This window comes from Plectropomus leopardus, chromosome 14 (assembly GCF_026936395.1).
Source record: "Plectropomus leopardus strain MGB_pleo_1.0 chromosome 14, ASM2693639v1, whole genome shotgun sequence".
Taxonomy (NCBI): domain Eukaryota; kingdom Metazoa; phylum Chordata; class Actinopteri; order Perciformes; family Serranidae; genus Plectropomus; species Plectropomus leopardus.
The window spans coordinates 7,892,872-7,916,236 of NC_142189.1; the positions used below are offsets into that span (position 1 = coordinate 7,892,872).

At 40.1% G+C, this 23,365-nt stretch overlaps 1 protein-coding gene across 1 annotated transcript; it reads left to right on the forward strand.

Annotated features, from left to right (window-relative positions):
* Positions 1-1,817: 1,817 nt before the first annotated feature.
* Positions 1,818-23,183, forward strand: gng2 (guanine nucleotide binding protein (G protein), gamma 2). Its single transcript, XM_088087228.1, has 4 exons — positions 1,818-2,044; positions 13,611-13,687; positions 20,358-20,476; positions 22,267-23,183. The coding sequence occupies exons 3-4, from the start codon at positions 20,390-20,392 to the stop codon at positions 22,393-22,395; spliced, it is 216 nt and encodes a 71-aa protein (XP_087943354.1). The 5' UTR covers positions 1,818-2,044; positions 13,611-13,687; positions 20,358-20,389; the 3' UTR covers positions 22,396-23,183.
* Positions 23,184-23,365: the final 182 nt, after the last annotated feature.

Below are 23,365 nucleotides of genomic sequence, written 5' to 3' on the forward strand. Positions count from 1 at the left end.
CGGGACGTCAGGCTAAAAAGGTTGGAAACCGCTGGCTTAGGGGACCCAGGAAGGGCTATCACAGATCACAGTGGTATCCTGGTGACAGAGGCTTCCTGTGTTCGCCTCCACAGGAACCATGACTCACTAATTCTCCCATCTTCCTCCTCCTCCTCCTCCTCCTCCTCCTCCTCTCTCTCTCTGTCTCTCCTTGGATGTGTACTGTTACGGTAAGTTTCACAGAGAATAACATCTGCATGAATGGAGCTGAGGAAAATTTGATTCACAGAAAACGTGACGTTCGGTTCAGACAGTAGGGCGAAGATGAGTAACAGTAACCGAGTTCACCTGCAGGCAAAGCATGCACGTGTATGAAACTAGATGTACAGTACGCTTCTACAAACACGGATATGTGCATGCATTTGACCATGTACAGTCAGACATATACAAGACAAACTAGGAGGCTCTTAAGATAATGCACAATCCTCATAATTTATATAAAATGCAAATAATGACATGCAGTCGTGCTGAGCTTATGTCTGACAATTTACAGGAGGATCTCCAAATCTTGTATAGGACTGTAAGGGTTTTGTTAAAGGATCTCTCCCAAATTTATAAGCGAGCCAGCTTTATAACCTGTGTTATAGGCTTTTAAATGTAACATACTGCTGTAGCACAATCCATCAGTGTTTTGGCAGGATTTTTAGATGTAGATGTGTGAATCTTCCATCTGGTTGCAATTGCACAATTTGTTCAAGAGTTACACAAATTTACGGCAAATGTGTCTAATGGCTATAGGAAACTATATGGAATATAGGAGAATCAAACCTTTTTTAGGCACATAGAAACATTAAATGTGCCAAATTCATTAAGATTGGATGAAAATTGGAGGATTATCAAAAGCTATACAAGTGGCTCTGTGAATCTGTATTTAGCACTGTGTTGTGTTTGTGCTAAAGCTAAAATTTAAATTTTGATGACCTGATGATGACGCTAAAAAGAGTCACAGTATAACCAAAGCTGTCACCATTCATCCTGAATGGAATATGCATATCTGTACTAAATATACTGACAATTCATCCAAAATGTAAAAATTTAAAAATTAAAAATTCAAATTTAAAATTTTATTTTTATATTTCACCCAAAAATAAGACACAAACATATGGAACTTCCCAAGTGTAGGTAATAACATCCCTTATACACACAAAAGCTGCATGCATACATGTATACACATGATCATGCTGATCCCGCCTTAATTGAGAGTATCCTGTACATGCAGAACATCCAGTACGTAAACACTCAGACGTGACAGAGCAGCACTGTTTGTTTATGCGTCTGTATGTGTGTGTGTGTGTGTGTGTGTGTGTTCAGTTGCTGGAACAGTCTTTCTTTTTTTCTTTTTTTTAATCTTTGATGGTTCACTGTGATATACAAGTGGTTTACAGATTAAAAGCCTCAACTCTGGATGGAGGGGTGCATGTCATGTGAGCAATGCAGGATGTTGTTGAGGGTTGAATGAATTTTTTTCGCATGCAGTGCCTGAAGTCAAACAGTAGCCTTTATTTGACAGGCAGACAACTTCAGTTGAGAGGAGGGGAAACAAGCAGCAGAAATGTGCAGTATGAATATTTAACATGATGGAAATCCAGCTAGTCCAGACTGTCAGCTGTCCTGGTATGCATTTGTTTACTGTAGGTGTTTAGAGAGACAGTCAAGGCTTTTCCTGTGGACCTTTGGGAGAAGGAGGGAGTGTGTCCTGATAGCAGAAAAGAGAACGAGGGAGGAGGAGGAGGGTAGTTTCTTGCAGCCAGAGTGTTCGGCTGAAGGGTGGAGACTCAGAGCAGCAGTGAGGAGGGAGGCTCTCAGCTGGAGCAGAGAGCGAGAGAGAGAGAGAGAGGCATACAGAGAGAGGAGTGTGTGTGGATGTACTCACCCGCCTCGGCTGACTGACTGACTGTGTGTGTGTTTGTGTGTGACAGAAAGAGGGGAGGACGCGTGGATACTACTCCACAGGACTGGATGTGTTTGGCGTCACGGAAAAGCAACCACACGTACAACAAAAAAGGTAGGTTTTTTTATTTACATTTTACGTGTATTTGCGTTTCTATGTTTTGGTGCCATCTGGGTTAATCGCATCCAAAACAGGGTGTGTACCAGAGTAGAGGAGGGGGGCTTTTCATATCCACGCTGTCGTTTTGTCAGTGCTCGAGGGGCGAGATTGATGCCTCTGGCTGGTTTACATCATGGAATCCCCTCCTCCCACTAAAATCTCTGAAAACGTCCTCGCTGTCAGGTGAGCTGCTGCTTTTATTTCCCCCCATCTTGCACCTCCTTTCATATATATGTGTGCATATGAGGGAAATAAGCGGATGGACTCCCTTCTCTTCTTCCTCCCTCCTTCTTCTTGGGCAGATCTTATAATGTGGAGCCAGAGGAATTAAGGGCATCTGTTTCGGGGGGATATTTGCATGAGCGGAGGGAAAACAGAAAAGAAAGGATGAAAAAAAGGGGAGGTTTCGGGAAAAGGGGATGTGAAAGATGAAGGCAGCAGAAAACCAGTAAGGAATCCCACAAGCCTCCTGCCTCCATTCTCAACTCTCCATACCGTGAGGAGAAAGCAGTCGGCCACACACAAGCTCTATGTAGTGGTTGTATCAGGCAGATGGCCGGTAGAGGAGGAGGAGGAGGAGGAGGAGGAGGAGGAAGAAGAGGGGTGGGGGTGGGGGTTGGTGTTTTTATGTTGCTCATAAACAGATACAGTCGCTGATAGCAGCATGCATTCACAGGAAAACCGAGAAAACAACCACAGACGTGCTGTTGTCATCTCTTACCCCGGCACACGAAGGCGTTGTTATGTACAGCTCGCATAAAATCATCCAATCATGTGCGTTGCATTCCCAGGCCTGTTACAAACGCACACAGCAAGTCAGAATTACGCAAGAGCTCAACGCCCGGGCGTCTCGTACTGTATCTCGAGGGCAAGTTGGTCCAAGGCCACAGATTGTTTCACGCACATCGATGTTGAGACTAGAAGAGCAGCTCACAAAGTATCCAACAATAAAGAAGAAAAAACCTTGAGAGAGCACAATGGAAAAGTTACAGATAGAAAGCAGAGAGGAGGGAATGATGGGAGAATGAGCAGCCTTCCACGCCTTATTGACCACTCTGACCTCTCCACTCCCATCACCGACTTCTACCTAAAAAATCCATCCCACCCTGGGCTGAGCGTCCTCAGAGCATCACTCATGCTGAAGTCATCTCTGTGTGATCCTGCCCTCTTGCACGTCAACAAAACTTGTTTCTCAGACATGTACACGGCTTCACAGGGAAGGTAACATGAGGTGGGAAGGATGTTGTCCTACCAAAGGCTTCGACCTTTGTACTCACTGGATGTGTTTGCTTCTCACAGTGTTGATTTTGGGTTTTAAGCTTATTCGACCATGCTGTGGTCTGTCAAGACAGAAGCATTCAGAGCTGTTTTATTGAGTCTTTTGGGAGAAAGCCTAAGACAAGTCTCAAATCTTGTCCACCCTAGTCTCGAGTTCTTGTAAGAAAGTCCAAGTCAAGAAGTCCCAAGTCTTCATTCTGTCATGTTGAAAAGTGGCTATAAATATTTTTTTGTCTGTAGCTCAAATTTTTGTGACTTGGGTCAGTCTGAGCTTTTTTTTAATGAACACAAAATGCAAATAATTATTTATTCCATAACTTTTCCTGATGTTTTAGGTTTTTGCTGTGACATTTTTTCAGTATCAGGATAATATTTCACACAGATGTGTGAGTCCATGTTTCATTCTTTCTGGCAGATGCTTTTGGTCCGCCTCCCATTCAGACCATAGACTGTATATAAAAATTGACAACATGACAGCTCCCCAAAAGTGATGCCAAAACATCCCGATCACCCCCTGGTGGCTGGTTGCAGTATAGGTCATAAACTCTGCCCCCTTTATGTTACAGATGGGACATGGGCAAAACTAAAAACTCAAAGTACAGAGGGGCAAAAATGTTTTCCTAAAGATGGTTGCTGTCATTTAAAGTAGTCCCTATCACCCCGATGTTTGTTCAAGTGTGTATTTTTCTGATAAGTTTGGTTTTAATTAGTTATTTAAAGTTAGAAAAAGGGGGTTTGACGTCATGATTGACAGCTGTATGTGCCAGTCGCTGTGCTAGTAATCAATGGCACTGCTTGAGATTGATCAGATGGGTGTAAAGATCAAAGGTCACTACTGCACAGACTCTGGCCTCAAATGACGTCACCAGCACAACATGACAGTGTCCATATAGCCGATATTTTGTACAGTGGGAACTATTGGAAATGGATCTTTACAAACAGTCTATGATCCGGACAGATTTCCTGTTGGCCTGGCCAATCACAACTGTTTATTATGGGGCAGATATGATAAGATGAAGAAGCGTCATTGGCCCCAGTTTGAAAAGTCACATGTCCAGACCGTCATCTTTTTCTTGCTTGAAAACGGACCAAGCATCACCTGAAATTGCATGCATTACTCAGCACTCGTCACATTATTATTTGCTCTGATTGATTGCAAATCTATCCAATTGCATCGAGAGGCATTTTTGGTCTGCACCCTTTGTGAGCGCCCCAAAAATCGAACTGAGAAGTTCAACATGACAACAGGAGTCAAGTCTCCAGTCTTGTCTAACCAAGTATTTAGTCAAGCCACATGTTCATGGCATCTTATCTCATCCTTAGAGGGTCAAGAGGTCCTGAACCCAATTTCCAGACATTTTTGGCCACTATACTTCTACTTTGAGTTAGCCGCTAACCACTGCTTTTTAAATCTCCTGTGGTGGGTGCACACATAACATGTAAAAACATCACTGCCCCCATATACACAGACACCATTTCGATGCTGGTACCACCTCTGTTGCTCACTTCAAGGTGTAACAACTCTGTCCCTCCATTTTCGCGATTGTACTGTTTATACAAAATGGAGAGGAAGCATAACAAAGCGATACTTCCGCCTTGAGCGGGACAAGTCCCAAGTCCTTATTTTTGCAACTTGAGTCTGATCCAAGTCCACGTGTCAAGTCTACCAGAGCTGCTTTGAAGTTCTTTTGCACAAAGTTTGAGTCAAGTTTCAAGTCTTGACCAACCAAGCTCAAATCTCAAGGCCTTGAGAGCAAAACACAAACTTAAATGTGTTTACTTTAAAGTCTGTAGCTCTCAGAGCACTCAGTATGCTCAAGTTTCTTTTTTTTTTTTTTTTTTGAGGTTCTCTCTGACTCAAGTGCAATTCCCAGGTGTCTTAAATCTGTAGAGTCAAGTCTTCCAGCAGTCAAGTCCAAGTCAAGTCAGCATTTTTTGAGTCTCGGTGTGTTCACCTCTGGAAGCATCAGCTGCAAATGTTTCTGACAGCTTGGATGAAATCTATGACAAGCAGAATGCTTCCCAAAGCAGATACTCTTTCATTACATTTCAGCCAAACCTACAGTTGGAGAAACGGTCCGAGCAGCAAACTCACAGCAGAATCTAAACACGCCCGGATGTTTGTAATATTGTTAACAGCCCAGGAGTCTGGCCGTGTTGTTCTTGGCATGCTGATTGATTCCAGAGGAAAAGTATGTTTATGCCTCCTCACTGAAGGCAAATGCAAAAATCCTGCTTATTCCTCACAGCTGAGGCACCAAGAAGAAAGTTTCAATGTACACAAACGTTTGGTAAAACTATCATTTTGCGACACTTGGTGCAGGAAGTTAACCTTTAAAATTTGGCGATCGCTTCCAAATATGAGTTCCAGAGTGGAAAAGAAGCTCCACATGATGGCGGGTTTCCTGCCAAAGTGGCCAGGGGAATTTGAAACAGCCCTCTCACTCACAGCCAAAATTCACCAGCGTTATTTGGCAGGTGGCTGGTGTTAATTTTCCACCCTGGTCACACAAAAACATGTGGTTTCTTTGTATGCTTCTAAAGTCTGTATCTGTCCCTGTGACAGCAGTGTCAGGCAGTGTTTCTACCCCACTAACCACACTGTTGTTACATAACACGGATATCAAAGGTTTTAAATGCGAGTCTTTAAACGTTTGAGGAAAAGAAAACCACTCGGTCACTGCTTTAATCTAACAAAGAAGAAACATGCCGTGCCTCGATCGTTTGATTTAATAAACATAATAGACCACATTTGTGCTCCCTGGAGCAATAAGCCTCCTCCCTGCTGCCTCCTTGACTCCCAGGGGATGCATCATTTCCTGGGCCACTGCCTTCACCCTTCCCCCCTCCTGGGACCTAGATTAACCCCCAATGCACACATACATGTAAATTTATATACATGCACACACACCACTATCTCCATGATGGCAGGCTGGGCAGGACATGCTGGGGGTGGCACAGATGTCCGGGTTAATCTAATATTCACGGGTGGTAGTGATCTGACCGAGAGGCAGCGGCACGAGGAAGGAGACAGGAAGAGTTTGGGTTAACGTTTATTTAAGGCTAATATTGTTTCACATTGCATCTACTTTTGGAGAACAATTGCAAAACAAACGAGTGCAAATTATTTTCTAAAATTAGGAAGATACTGGGTGAATTGCAAAAGAGTTTTCAGTATTTGGGTTTTTCCTGTCCTCTTCTAGCTGGTTTGAAGTAGGCGGGCTTTGCTCGTAAAACCAGCCTGATAGCTGGTCAGAATTGCCCGTTTAATTTCAGTTCATTCATTCAGTCTGACATCTCGTTCTTGTTTGCCTATTTATTGTCGGGAGTTATTTTGTTTTGTCCTGACCTGTCAGCAGCGAGTGACACATCTGTCCCAATGATGTCATTTTAGTCGACACAGAAGCTGTAGCTTTAGATTAGCTTTTAGATTACCGTTGTGTTTTTGGCTGGTGACTGAAGCAAATCCAGCAGCCACTAGCATTTTCCACCAGCGTATTTTTAGAGTGACGTATATGAGCTGACTTTGCCATCAGAAGGTGGAGTGGATGGTGGATGGTGTGACACCTGTGCGAGATGTCTGCAGAGCTGCAGACCGCTGTTGCAGACCAAGAAACAACAATATCAGTTGTTTTTAACGAGTTAGCACTATGTCTCTAGTGGCTCTTTAGCCACCAAACTCAGTTATCTTTTAGCAAATCATTGCTGTTTTTCCACTGGGTATAGTGCCATGAAAAGCAGGTGTTTTTTACAGACACATTTCCAGCAAGGATTATGCTACCGAAACCCGGTTTGTTAAGCCCAGACATATTTTTCCCTCACCATAACCAGCTGGTTTTTGTTCCAGAATCTAACCAAACCTTAACCACAGCATCGTTGAAGCACTGAGTTCAGCGCATCTGCTACATAGTAACATATACATGTGATGTGTCTGTGGTTTGCAGAAATGTATAATGCAAACATTTCTTGTGGTGACTGGGTTAAGTGGATGCATCATAGTTTAACATGTTGTAAATACTAAAAGTGAGGCGATGATAAGATTTTCTTCTAAAGTACACACTCCTCAGTCTATATAGGTTTAGTGTATAGCAGGAAGAGGATGCTAAGATATTTATCTCGAGAACAAATAAAACTTTTTACCGTGGCAATTTAGTTTGACGGAAGTTTTGACATAGTGAGATACTGATACCAGTTGACAGAGTTGAAATTCAATCACTTGTGAACAGACACCAACAAAAAATAACATTAAAAAGAGACAAAAGAAGTAAAAAGATGATGAAGAAACAACTTCTACTTTTCAGTCTCAAGCATACTATTGATAATAAACATCATTTGTCTCTCTCCAGCAAAAACTGTAGTGTCATTTATCATATTTAAGAACAGGTAGTACACCTCTCGGACGTACTATTTTGAGACGAAACTGTTCGATATCCCTGTATAGCTGTTGTGATGTGAGCCCGGAGGTCGGCTCCAGGTCTCTAACAGAAATAGTGATGGAGAAGGACGCTCAGCTGTCACACTCGGCGTCATCTCCCCAGACAATCATTGCCTGACAGCTCTGCTCTCTGTGTCCTGTCTCTTTATCTTTGTGTGTGCAGAGGGAGGCGGCGTCCTTTCTCCTATTCAAGGGCAGGGATCCGTGCTATATTACATTCAATAGTCAATATCCATCTTGATCGTGTTCATTAATAACTCCGGAGGTCAGTTTTATGTTACTCCTCCTTTGCAGCGGTCGCTGTAAAAGCCACTCTGGAAGGAGATATTACCGTCACATCTCGGCCCTTTTTTATCTTCCTGATAAACTTCATTTCTTTGTATTGATACTCATTCTGTGCAACCTCTCCTCACTTCACGGCTTTATTTGTTTAGCTGAATGTGCCCTTCACTGCATCCTGTTTGATAGTGACATCGCAGCCTGTACCTCATTGTCCTATGACACAGTGAGCATGGTACAGTCACCCAGTCACACTGCGATGACTGAACTTTCTGCATGCGTGCGAGAGCTTTTGCATGCTTAAGCACCACTGCTGTCTTGTCTTTTAAGCAGTAATAAAAAACAGGCTTTGCATTTTTGAGAATCCGCAGTGGGGGTTTGGTTTTGTAGTAAAACACACAAAAAAGAAATGACTCAGTCAGCACAGAAATGTATCGTGTCAGCTTTTACAGTAACACAGTTGGGGTCGGGAGGTTTTCTGTGTGCAATAAACAAAGTAGCATCCCTTTTTTTTTTTTTTAGCAGATCATTCATCAGTCTTATTTAAAGGGCCATTTTACCCAAATAAGATTTTTTTCTCGCTTTTTAGTCATATCTAGTCATGCACCTTATGACTGGCTCTTGACTTCAATCACGGATTATTGATACATAATCATAACTGTGATTGTCACCCATTGGTTTATGGACACCTGTTTTAGTTTGGAGTTTGGCACCTAGGCTGTCGCTCTGGCATTAATTAATGCAATCATCCGCAGTCTCTGTTATGTGGTGGCTGGTTTCGTCCTCTGTTCAGAGGCTAAGGAAAATCATTCTGTCAATATAAAGAATTTTGAATATAACACAAAATGCTTTTTAAATGCCATCATCAAGTGAAAATTTAAATAAAAGATGAATAAATAAAAATAGCTCCCAAAAGTTCCACCCATGCTGACAATGTCTTTTCACTTTGTAATTAATTAATATTATTGGCACTTATTGAAATAAAATGCTGATACAGATTATCAGCAAAATGCCAAATATTGGACCCAATAATCTGTTGACAGTTAGCGGCTATAATAAAACTTAAATGGACACAGGGCTACCTAGAGTTTTGAGTGGCAAATCTGCCACTGTTGTCATTGAAAACTTGACATGCATAGCAACAGTAACCAAGGGGGCGCGGCTTAGTGGCCCTCAAAACATAGCCTCTGTTATCTCTGAGCAGGGGTCCCATCCTTCCTCCTTGCGTCCCTGCAGACCCTCGCAGGTTAATCACTGGCTCTCCAGGGTCCAGATGGCTGAGCTGGGGACAGATTTTTAATTACCACGCTCTGATTTCACACCCTGGGCATCACAGAGGACAGAACACTCCCTGCCTGGCCGCCTTAATTTGTCTCTTTGGATGGTGTAAAAAAAAAAAAGGCCATGATAAGGTGTGCAGAAAGAGAAAAGGGGAGAGCCGAGCTGGGAGTCAGCGTGTGTGGGAGTGCATGAGAGATCATCACTCTCGACAGGCCAGGAATTATATTTTCCTCACCAGGATGTTTCCTGCGGAGCTTAATCACCCTTTATGTCAGTGACACCCGCGGTCGAGCATCAGCTATTATCACATCTGTGGAGGGCCTCGTCACGAACACAGACCCCCCGAAAACCCAGAGGAAGGGGTTCAAAACGGCTCGAAATGGCAGGGGAAGGATGGTGGAGGGGGTCAGATTGATTCAGTGGTGTTAGCAGCAGGACGGAGCGTGCCGCGGGTGTTTGAGTCCCATCACCGAACACCTGTCTGCCACAGAGGGAGGGATGGGAAGCAGAAGGCCAGAACACAGGAGAGAAATGGATCACCAGTCACGTCCCATGATGCACCTTTTTCTGTCTATTTCTCCTACAGTGCAGCTCAGTTTAAGATGCTTCACTGGCATAAAAGTAGAGAACAATTCTGACAAAGCATTCAGATAAGTTTGAACACTGTCCATCTCTCGCTGCTGCTCTGCAACATAAATATGATGACACAAACAGTTCACAGAGAAATCAAATTCAGCAATGCTCTTTTTTTTATTTTATAAGAACAGTCGGCTTTCTTGCCCTTTTTTTGCAGCGTACAGTAAACTGATCTAAGAGTGGAGACAAAGACAAAGGAGACAGTGAGAGATGTAGGAGTGCAGTCAGGACTTTGACACTTTGATGCTGCTTCAACACACAACTTTTCAAATATCACAACACTAAATTTTACAGCTTCATCTTCTCAAATCAGCTTCAATAAATAAATCCAATTTCTTGGACTAAGTATAAATCTAAAATATATTCCAAAATTGACACTGCTTTTCCTGTTCATAGTGTCAAATTTCTTGGTATAGTTTTACAAGCAGCCTGTGGTTTACACTACTTTTTTAGAGTTTGAAAATCAGTCATCAGAATATTGAAACTCTTGAGTTATGTGATCCTTCATAGTGAAAAATTTGTTGATTTTTCATTATTATTGTATATGATGGGGTTGCATAGATTGAACTGAAAAAGTCTGCACTGCATTACCTCCTATGGAGACTAACTTTGGCAAAAATTAATGCAGACTTCCTGCAACTTACTGACTTACTGCAAATTTCAGGAGTGTTAAATATTTTTGTATTATATGGAAATGATTAGAAAGACAAAATACATCAATGTTTATAAAACACAGCAGCATGGCTTGCAAATTTGTTAGCTTTAATATAATGTGGTTTATAATAAAAAGCTAAAACATACAAAGCTACTTCTTGTACACAAAAACTCCAGTAACACAAACGCCTCAACATTATAAAACTTCATCTTTTACTTTCACAACCAGCAGCACACAGCTAGCAGATGACTGTACCGTTTTTCCTGGGAAACATCCAGATGTAAATGTGAGTCCGATGAGTGATGAGCCGGACGCTCTGAGCAAAGAAAACTCATCATGACACGGCAACATGTCATGTCATGTGACTGACTGTTTGCCGTCTTTCAGCAGAAAAGGTAATGTCAATAAAGGTGAATAGTTGTTTGTACTGTGTTTACATATGAACCGTCTGTAAGACTCTTGAGGACTCCAGTGTCTTTCTTATGAAAGGAGTCGCTGACGAACCCTGAGCAGATGCTTTCATTTCTGTTCAGTTTGGGACATGAAACTTTAAGTATAAAGTTTCATGTCCCAACATGATTGATGACAGATTTCTTCTCTATTTTCATCGGCAAAAGTTGGATTGTTTAGCCTGAGACTAAATACAAGCCTTGATACATTTTTAGTACTGACCAAAATGTGTTCTATGTAATATTTATTTAAAAACAAAAGGTAATAATGATAATGATATATTATTTATAATAGATTGTAACAAAAAAGTTGCTGAAAGCTGCTGAAAAAATTCTACAAAATTTTATATTTATATTTATTTTATGTATGTTATTGTTTGTTTCTGTAGCATAATTTAAAAAACAAAATTATTATAATAAGTAATGTTCTCTGGACATGTTATCATATTCTTTCATTTACTAATAATCCCCTCTTTTTAAAAATAGCCTTTTAGGCAACCTTTTACTAATTGCTACTAATTTGTGGGACATTTTTTGCCAAGTTGGCCACTGACCTTTTTCCCTATATTTAAAAAAAAAAAAAAAATACACAAAAAACTCCAATTTTCTCAGTTTCAAAGGGTCAAATACTTTGTCAACTGCATCTGAAGGCAGCACATGGAAACTAATGTTGATGTAGGTTTTAAGGGATTAATTGATTTAAAAAAATGGATGCTTTTGTCTTGTGAAGTACCCCAGCTAATACTTAAAGTATCACTGCACTGATAAAAGTGAGTATACAGCTTGCATATCACAGAGTAACAGTGTAGATTAATGGCTCCAGTGAATCAGGAGAGACAGTACAGTAAAATCTGCTCTTCTTTGCTTTGTTTTTGAAACTCTAAGCAGTTTAGACGCCACTCTAATACTCTGGCTCAGGGGTTTCGGCTGCTGCTGGCGAGGTTTTTGTTAATGGATGCCTTACTGTACCGTTGCTTTAACGTTGCGTGCCGCCATGATTTACGACGGGTGGAATTCCCTTCCTCTGCAGATCTGCTCATGCGGTGTAATTGGCCCATTTATCAGGAACAGCAGAAAACGGAGCTGCAGAGTCACAGATGCATCAAGAATTAATCTGTTGGACCAGAGGAGGAAGAGCAGATAGTGAGGAAGAGGAGGAGGAGGAGGAGGAGAGGTGAATGGGTCCGCACCTACAGAAGCTCAGCTTAAAGGAATAGTTTGACAATTTTGGTTAATACACTCATTGACACGACTGTGATGTTTGTCTGTTCAATGGAGCCAGCAGACGCTTAGCTTAGCTTAGTTTAGTTTAGTTTATCTTAGTTTAAAGACTGGAAACAGGGGAAAACAGCTATATCCTGCTGCTCTTTCCTCATGTAATGAAATCCACCTACCAGCACTTTTAAAACATATTAACAATATCCAATTTGTTTAATTTGTGCAGAAAAAGTGAACAAACTACTAAGCAAACAACTAAGCTAACCATTTCCTGTTTGTAGCTTCATATTTCACAGACTGATATAGGAGTGGTGTTAATCTTTATAATAACTCTTGATAAGAAAATGAATTAAGCTGCAAATGTCAGGCTATTCCTTTCAGATTAGAACCGAGATAAAGTTAAGGCTTTTTGGTTTTGACCGTCACAAGATGTAACATGTTAATCTGTGAGCTTTATAGGTGCTGATAGGCAGATTTTGTTACCTTTAGACCAGGGCAGGGCGATATGGCTTTAAAATATTATCAGGATATTTTAAAACTATATCGCAATACACAGTATATATCAAATGTATTTTCAAATGTCCTTTAAACTAGTGTTAACTACTAAAATAAAAAAAACTTAATGAACTGCAGTTACAGTTAATTTAAAGTAGCTACTGTCAAATAATAAAGTGGATACACTAGTGTTACAGTCACATTTAATGAAATGCAGTTATAACGAAGTTAAATAAAGCAGCTCTGTAGTGACATTTTTAAAAGTATTCTAATAAATAAATCAGAGGTTTCCCTAATACCTCTGCACAGACTTTGGCTCAGTATGACATCATAGCGCAAGATGGCAGTGGCCATATCTGGTATATTTTGGCTTCATTTTTGTACAGTCGCAGGAAGTGGAGACGTATCGTCCACCTTTATAAACAGTCACTGGTTTTTGGTCTTTATGCTAAACTAAGATAAGTCATTAAGCTGCTTGTGTAGATGACAGATATGAGAGTGGTGTCAATCTCCTCATGTCAGTGTTGCCAAAAAAAAGTGAATAAGTACATTTTGCAAATTTTAAACTGTTCTTTACGTATTCCGTCATTATGCAGCGCTTGTTTCTCCCTCCGTGGTTGTTTTGGTGTTTCTCCTCGGAGGAGTTTGTAAGAGCGAGCTGTGACATTCTGACACACAGTGATCGGAGGACACGAGACTCATCAGGAGCGCAGGAATGAAAATGTACGCAGCTTCAGCCTCTGATTCTCGTTCTTCTCTTCAACCTCTCTTTATCTCTTTTTGGTCTATTTGCAGAGAGCTGGGCGGACACAAAGTGCTGACTGAACTGCAGGCAGACACCAGGGCAGAGTGCGGAGGAGTAAGCAGACAAGGTACGTTAAGACCAGAGGAGGAGGCTCTGTAGCATAATAACATCAGCCAGTTTCATAATATTACAGCTTGAGTGGTATTACAGCTTCCACAGAGTTGTGGACAGTTAAAGGCCTGTGTCCGTCTTAATATGTAATTTATCAACGCCTGTTGGGATGTCACTGTTATCTGCATGGTAACACCATGTGCAGCATCCCAGGGTTGTGTTTTGGGCAGCTGACAGATAGGAAGGAGAGAGGCATGGTTTACAGATGAGTATAGCGGTGAGATATTTATGAAAATAAAACACACGACAATCAGAGACGCTCCCGAAGCTAAAAGACAAGACACGAAACAGTCTTCTGTCTTTATTGTTCATTCTAGTGGCCTTAAAGGCAGCAGCTATTCCTCCTGGGGTCGACACATACATGGACATACTCTACATGTCATTATCTCCTCTCCCCTCCCTCTCTCGATATGAAAATGTCAGGGTGGCATTTTGGCACGCTCCACCAACAATAACCGGGAAAATGACTTTTTAGGCACAGTGACAGCTCTGATAAATCTTTTATGTTCTACTATTTGTACATTTTGCTCAGCAAAGTAAAATATGGGTGAACCAGAAACACAAAATGAATGAAGGCGTTTATTTATGCAACAGATGCAACAGAGATTTGGAAATTAGGTTTGTATCCATGCAAGCAGCTCGGTGAGCATGCTAACATGCTAAACTGTGATGGTAAACGTGGAAAACATTAAACCTGCAAAAACACTGTGAGTATTTTTGCATGTTGGTGTTAGCATTTAGCTCAGTACAACACTGTGCCAAAGTACAGCCTCATAAAGCTGCTAGTATGACTTAAACCCTTTGACAGTCTAGCAAATTGGTTTGATTTCTTTTAAAGACATGGGGGGAAAGGCAGTGAACAACTTGGCAAAAAAATGTCCCACAAATTGCAAGAAATTAGTAAAAAGAAAAAATATGTTTTGGTTTTTTAAAGGGGATTATAATATTTTTTAAAACGGAAAAATATTCAGAATACTATATTCAGAATTATGTCAATTATATATTTTTTTCTGGGTCATTTTCTTGTTTTATTTTTATTTTTTAAATTGTATTTATTTATTTATTTATTTTTTGCTAATTTTTAAGTAATTTTTCTACTAATTTCTTGTCATTTTTTCGGCCATGTCCTGTTAAGTTGCTTATTGTCTTCTCCCCTTGATTTTCAAAGAAATTACACCAATTTGCTCAGGATTCAAAGGGTTATGTGTGGAGTAAAAATTAAGTGTCTCTTTATGACAAGTCTTTAGTTTCGGGGGAGTTAAGCTCGCCAAAGGACACAATCAAAATTATGTTGTTTTTTTTCTTTGTCATTCAGCCCCTTGAGACACAGTTTTTCATTTTCTTTTACGGTATTTATTTAGAACATCTTTGCCTGTCAGTTCCAGTCAAACTGGGCTATTGTGTCACACTGTCTGATTATTTTCTGTAAAAAAACAGAGCTCTACTTTTACTTAGACATCCCAGAAACCCTAAAGAGTGACACCTCTCCCTATCAATAGTCTGATGATGTGTAAGCTGGCCTGTTTTGACGTCTCCCCTGAGTTTTGAAACAATATTATGGCCTCGTTACAAAAGACGTCAAAGACTAATTTGTACTTGTCAGTCACACCTTTGTAGTAAGTTTTTGGCCCATTTTCATTTTCGCGAGAGACAAAAATGTGCAAGATATTTGTACATAATTCTCACTTTAAGTCTTATTTATCTTTAACCTTACATATTATATAAAATACTCTGGACAAATCTGTCTGTGATAAAAAAGATATTGCAGGAAAATTGACATGACTCCCACATTACAACAGCAGATTTTAACCGCACAAATATTACTTCTTCTAAATATTACTTCTGTCTATAATCTCTATTAAAATATAAATAATAAAACTGAAAATAATAAAATGTCTAAAAAATGTTTGTAAAATTCTCAAAAATCATTAGTTAAATTATTTAAAAAAAACTTGAAAAATACTAGTAAAATGCCAGAAAAAAGAAAGTCCAAAACATGTTAAATAGAATTTCCAAAAATTAAGGTAAATGTGACAAATTGTTTTAGAGAAAATATTAATAAAATGTTCAAAAGTTATATAATAATAATCAACATCATCAAACTTTAAATTCAAATAGTTATGTAAATATTAAAATGTTCTAAAATATTAGTTAAAATATTAATATGATAAAATATTAGTACAATTTCTGAAAATTTGAGAAGTAGAATAAATTAGAAAAAGCAAACATTGTAACATTTTTAAAAAAAATTTTAAAAAAAGTAAAATGACTGAAAATGTTGATTATAGTTTAAAAATGGAAAAAAGTACTAAAATGTTGTTTTTTAAAGAAATATATTATAATATATATATATTTTTTTTTAAATCCAGAATTTTATAAAAATATGAAATAATAGTAAATAGGTTAGAACATTCTCAAATTCTCTCTTTTGTTTTTTGAGCCCCACCTAAACTGAAGCACCACCACCCTAAAAGGTGAAGCAGTCCTCAGAGTGAGAACATCCAGGATCCTTCAGCTGCAGTGACTGTAAAACATAATGTTTATGTTACACTGTTAATTCTGTGCTGCAGGCGGCTGCAGGCTGTGCTCATAAATCCTCTTCAGATTGTCATTTAGTTTGCTCTGATACCAGGTCGAGATTTTCCAGCACAGTTCAGAGGAAATGTCTCAGTCCTAAAAATGTGTGAATTCACTTAATACTGCGGATTTTCACTCAAACGTGTGTTTATCTGCACTGACTCTTAAAATGACAAGGAATAATATGCTCAGACTCTGGCTCTAAAAGTCTGTCTACTCTCATGCCGTACATTTACAAGATGGACAAAATCACTTACTGTAAATATAGTCAACCTTTAACTGCTTTATCAAGAGCAACAGTCCTGAAATGTTACTTTATTAATCAATTAATTGATTGAAAGATACATTTTCAAGAGCAAGAACAGTAGACCAGTTGTATAGTGATTATAAGAGGGGATTAACTGTGATATATACAGTAACATTTAGGAAATTAAATAAATTTATCAAGTAAAAAAATGGTGTTTTAGACTGTTTGTTAGACAAAATAGATGATTTAAAGATGTCCCCCTGGGCACTGAGAACTCCTGATTGCTTTTTTTTTTCATTTTCTGCTATTTTTAGAGAGTACACATTTAATTAATTGACACACTTCACTCAGAGTGGCAAACGATAACTGCACGTGGAATTCCAAATACAAATCACATTTAATCAACTGTAGTAGGTGTAGTAAAAATGACAAGTTTTACTATTTTCCACCAAAATAAAACCCTGACATCACAGAATACATGGTTATATTATGTAATGGCTGTGAGATTAAAAATGTGGTTTTAATCGGACTAAATGGGACATATTCGTCATGAATGGCCTGTTAGGGTAGTGCATTTTAAAGCTGACTCTGCACAAAAACTAATAATGCATCAAAATCAATGCTGTTGCTATTCTCTGACATATCCAAGACTGTGATTTTTTAAAAAAATGCCCCTGCCCTCATTCATTTATGAAATGGAAAATAACTATTTGTTATGAATAGATGAATGAATACATCATGGAATCAAACTTTATTTAAAGATTTACCCCAAAAAGTGAAAGGGAAATATTTATATGTAATGTTTTCCTGAAAGTTTTTGGAAGTGGACATTTTTGTCCTTAATGGCCTTATGTGGTTGTACATAAAAGTGGTACCGGAGTATTTAATCAAGTGTAGTAAAAGTCAGTGACACAAAACTACTACTCTGGTAATCTAAGTGTAATTTGATATTTGAACAGAAAACAAAGAAAAGATCATAAAACAGGTACGTTATCACATTTTGTCAGATTTTGCAGGTGCAGTCGTTTACCGTCACCCTGTGGAGCAGTCAAATATTAATAAACCTAATTATCATGTGAAACAAACAAGCTGTAACCGGTGACCCTGTGCAGGTTTTAATTGATGATCAGGTCACCGGGGTTCGGGTCGGTGTGGCAGCGGCAGTTGAGCGGCTCGATGAGCAGGTGCGCCACCGCCGACCATCAATATTCATGCTGAGCTGCAGCACCTCGCTGAGATCAGTCTTAACCCCTCACTGAGTCATACCACAGTGCATACAGACGGAGGACGGAGGGGGGAGATTGATCACACACACAGGAGGACGCTGTTTTAAAGCACCCACAGCTTGATCCATTTAATCAAAGAGAGTATAAAAGACACAGGGGCATCTGAGGACACGCACCTAAGACTGTGTGCTGAAACAGAAAGGTGAAAATCTCAAGAAAAAATATGGATAAACTGGCAAAGAAACATAGCAGATGTAAATGGATCAACTGGATGCAAAAAATGAAAGTTGCCTTGTTTTTTGGACACATTTTTTATTACAATAGCAGTTATTGGTGACTGCTGGTGATCAGGCTTTCAGAAAGTTAGCCGAAAGTTGGACGCGCTGGCTGTCACTGAATGAAACGAGTGATGACTGGGTTTTTAAGTCCACTGTAGAAAAGAGTTGCATCAAAAAATACTCCCAAGATAAGTTGAACAGCCGTGTTCAAAACAGAAAAACAGCTGGATACACGTCAAGATCATTCTGTCCACTGTGACAGTGACTGTATTCAACTATTTGGATTTTATTGACAGTCACAACAACAACAACCACACTGTTATATATGAAGCAGTTAAATCCAGAAATTCTCAGTTCGTCTCTAACAGAAAGACTCCATGTACGACTCCACGGCTCGTTTGATCGTTTCTGCAAAACCTCACCTCAGTTAGTGTGTTACAAGGTACAAGGTAGATTTATTAGTCATTTTTTTTTAATTACATTTACAAAAATGACTAAGAAATCTAAAATTTGTCCTTAAATCCTGCCTCATCTGTGGAGTGGAAGGAGTTCAGGACTAACAGGGCCGGGAAGGAAGGAAGTTAGTTTGTTTAAACGAAAGTTAGCCGCCACAAAGGTTGCAATGGCAACAATACCCATAAAAATGGCCACCGCTCTGTCCATCCTGCTGCGTTGATTTACATGCAGTTCTTTTTTTCCTGATTTATTTATTTCTGTGTTGAAAACAGGTGCTGTTATTGTTAGCCGTCAGTGATACCTTTGAATTTGACGACCAAAAAGCGAGTGTGTCTCTGACTGTGTGGCACTGACAGAGGGAGTTTGCTTTCTTTGTTGGTCAGGTTTTAAAAAAAAAAAAAGATGTTTTTTGGATGAAAATGAAAAGATTGGAGTGTGTGGGTGTGTGCGGTAGCTCTGATCTCAAACGCACTGCGCATTTTATTACCTTTTAATCCTAAAAATGTTTTGTTGATGTGAGCATGCCCTCTAGTGGCCAGTGGTTTGAATACAGTGTAGGTACATAGTAAATAGTAGTACCAGGCTAAATTCGAGCAGTACAAATTTAAATACATTTTAAATATTACAAATAATAAGGAATGTGATTATAGAGGAAGACTGACAGCTCTAGTGCTTAAATACAGTGTTTGACTGGGTTCCTGCAGAGCCTTAAAAAGGCATTGATTTTTTGAGTGATTGATTGATTTTGATTTTTTTTTCCTGTCAGTGGATGTAAAATTTAAAAAATAATTGGTAACATTAACTTCTCACAGATAAGGATAGTGGAACCAACAACATTGTATATATTTACCACAAGCAATCAAAAAAACACTTCAGCATTTTCTCAGGTAAATCAAATTATGATTATATAATGTAAATAATATTCTAATGTAATAATACTTTTTCCATGTACAACATCTTACTCTCTGGGGCATTTTTATTTTTTCAAACAATATTATCTTTACATTGGTATAAAAAATTCCATTTGTATGTTAATTAAAAAAAAAAACAATAAAAAGAGTGGGGGGAAAATAAAGGCCAAATAAATAAATAAAAATAAAGTCATGTTTTAAGTTAGAATAGTAGTAGTAGTAGAAAAGTTTGGGCAAAATAGCCCCGACCCTTTGTAATTGATGTCAACCCATGTTCAGTTTTGTTTTTGTAAAATTGGTGATAAATTTAACTCTGAGTGGCATTAAAAAAACCTCAAACTTAAATCCAACTTTCACTGAGCTTTAGGAACTCTGGTTTGAGTAAATGTACTTAGTTACTTTCCATGACTGCAAAGTTGTGTTTTATAGTGACAGAACTGCAGATAAAGCGTTGCTGAAGCTGTGAAGCGTCCTGTCTCACCTCGGATCAAAGATACACTTGATCTTTTTATTGATTAATCGTCCTTCACACGACGCAGAGACAGGACACCGTGCTCTGGAGTGACACTGTGACGAGGAAGTGTTGAGTCGCTCTAAGAAACTCACCATTAACTGTGTGTGTGTGTGTGTTTTCTCACTCTTTCACCAGTGATGTTCGTTATCTGTTTATCTATTTTAAATACGGAGCTTGACAAAGCGCTGCCCCCTCACTCCTCTCCCACACCTCCCTCCTCCCCCTCACTGTCATGTGCTGCCTAGCAACTGACACCATAAATAATACGCCTGTGTCTGGTATGTGTGTTCACAGGCATGTGATAATCAACAGGGTATCTGTTACTCCTCTTTACATGCCCGCTATATCTTCACCGGTGGTGCGCTGCGGGTGAACTTCAGTGTTCAGGATGTTTGAATCTGTTTGTCGTCTTCGCAGGCTGAGCACACGAGACCTGACTGACAGCGCCCATGGCGAGCAATAACACGGCCAGCATCGCACAAGCCAGGAAGCTGGTGGAGCAGCTGAAGATGGAGGCCAACATAGACAGGATAAAGGTGAGCGGACACAACGTCATCAGTGAGTTAACTCTGAAAAACTGCATAAACTTCACTACAGACGCTACAGCTGATCAATAACAGAGAGCCGTTAATAACCTTCATGTATTTACCTTGTCAAATATGTGCTGATGGGTGGGTTCAGGTGCTGCAGATAAAGCACGGGCGTGACTAATAAGATTACATTCGGGTGTGTCCCTGATCCAGAAGATTGATGACATGTTTGTGTGTTAAGAGTAAAGCTTGAGTTCAAAGGTCAATGAGCTCAGCGTAGAATTAAAACTGGAGGCAAAAGGAAAACAGCCATCCTAGCTCTGTCCAAACTTTTCCATTCAAAAATCCTATAAAGGTTTTTGACGAGGGAACCAGTGAGATGCTAATTACCGGGTCAGCCTGCAAAAATACGTCATGAGTGAGTGAGAGAGTGAGACAGTCAGTGAGACAGTCAGTGAGTGAGACAGTCAGTGAGTGAGTGAGAGAGTGAGACAGTCAGTGAGTGAGACAGTGAGTGAGACAGTCAGTGAGACAGTGAGTGAGACAGTCAGTGAGTGAATAAGTGAGACAGTCAATGAGTGAGTGAGTGATTGAGACAGTGAGTTAGTGAGACAGTGAGTGAGACAATGAGAGAGACTGGGTGAGTGAGACAGTGAGTGAGTGAGACATTGAGTGTGATAAGTGAGACAGTGAGTCAGTGAGTGAGACAGTGAATGAGTGAGTGAGACAGTGAGTGAGACAGTGAGTGATTAAGACAGTGAGTGAGACAGTGATTAAGACAGTGAGTGAGACAGTGAGTGAGACAGTGATTAAGACAGTGAGTGAGACAGTGAGTGAGACAGTGAATGAGTGAGTGAGACAGTGAGTGAGACAGTGAGTGATTAAGACAGTGAGTGAGACAGTGATTAAGACAGTGAGTGAGACAGTGAGTGAGACAGTGATTAAGACAGTGAGTGAGACAGTGAGTGAGACAGTGAGTGAGTGAGACAGTGAGTGAGGCAGTGAGACAGTGAGTGAGTGAGACAGTGAGTGAGACAGTGAGTGAGTGAGACAGTGAGCGAGACACGAGTGAGACAGTGAGACAGTGAGTGAGACAGTGAGACAGTGAGTGAGTGAGACAGTGAGTCAGTGAGTGAGACAGTGAGTGAGTGAGTGAGACAGTGAGTGAGACAGTGAGTGATTAAGACAGTGAGTGAGACAGTGATTAAGACAGTGAGTGAGACAGTGAGTGAGACAGTGATTAAGACAGTGAGTGAGACAGTGAGTGAGACAGTGAGTGAGTGAGACAGTGAGTGAGGCAGTGAGACAGTGAGTGAGTGAGACAGTGAGTGAGACAGTGAGTGAGTGAGACAGTGAGCGAGACACGAGTGAGACAGTGAGACAGTGAGTGAGACAGTGAGACAGTGAGTGAGTGAGACAGTGAGACAGTGAGTGAGACAGTGAGACAGTGAGTGAGACAGTGAGTGAGACAGTAAGACAGTGAGTGAGACAGTGAGTGAGACAGTGAGACAGTGAGTGAGACAGTGAGACAGTGAGTGAGACAGTAAGACAGTGAGTGAGACAGTAAGACAGTGAGTGAGACAGTGAGACACTGAGTGAGACAGTGAGTGAGACAGTGAGTGAGACAGTAAGACAGTGAGTGAGACAGTGAGACACTGAGTGAGACAGTGAGTGAGACAGTGAGACAGTGAGTGAGACGGTTTTGAACACAGCTGAAGAATATTTCCCATGATGTCTAACGGCCTCTCTGTATTTGTCCACTGACGTGTTGAATGTGTGTTACTGGTGAATTCCAGGTGTCAAAGGCGGCGGCGGACTTAATGTCGTACTGTGAAGCTCATGCCAAAGAGGACCCTCTGTTATCGCCCGTCCCAGCGTCAGAGAACCCGTTCAGGGAGAAGAAGTTCTTCTGTGCCATCCTGTAAACTCGGCGTGGCCCCTCAGCAGTCTGCTCCGTGTGGGACTTTGAACGCGGACGTTCAAAATACGTAGAAATCTTCTAGTTGGGAGGGCATGGCGATTATTGGCCCCCCCTTTTGTCGAACGGCTCCTAAAGAGTGCGAAAATTAAAAACCCACAGAGTTTACATGTAACCATTAAAGGGGTTGTGATTGTGATTTTTTGAGGGGTGTTGCGGCATGTTGAAGGGGTCTGTGCGTTTAGGTGATACAAAAGGGATGAAGTGTGATGATAACCCAGAGACGTGACGGACAACCAGTACCAAGTCTTCAGGTTGTGATGTGTACAAAACAAAAACAAACAAAAAATAGATAAAATGAGAATAAAAATATTTTGTGGTTCTTTTTGGGGACTTCCAAATGTTCTGTTAAATGGTTTGTTGGTGGGCGGAGCGACGTAGGTCAGCAAACTAAAATACGCCTACCACTAGACGCCACCTGGGTATTGGAATGTTTTTGGGTTTTTTTTAAGTTGTTTGTGTTTATTTCAACTTTACCTATCATCTAGATATCTTTCTATAACTGTACGTGAAACAGCTCTTTTTTGTTTTTACACCAACAGGTTAGTGAAAGCTTTTTTAAATGGGATGTTTGAAACATTCTGTGATTTTTCTTCTTTACCTGTCTGAACAATCGGTCTCCGTGTATCAACATCTATCCGGCAAATGTGATGCAGTTTGTCTCCTTCAGATACGAAAACCCTCTTTCTACTGTTTGTATAAAATGACTAGCAAGTAAACTGTGCTGTGCTGTGAGTTCTGAATGTTTGTGTTTGTATCATTGCATGAAACGGACAAACAGTCCTCTTCTCTTTTCCTCTCATGTGGAGATTGTATGAAACACGCGGCGGCCTCCGTCTGGAAGTGCCAAAACATTAAAACAAGAATGATTAAATACGGACTCTCTCACATATAAATAACACTTTGGACAGGTTTAA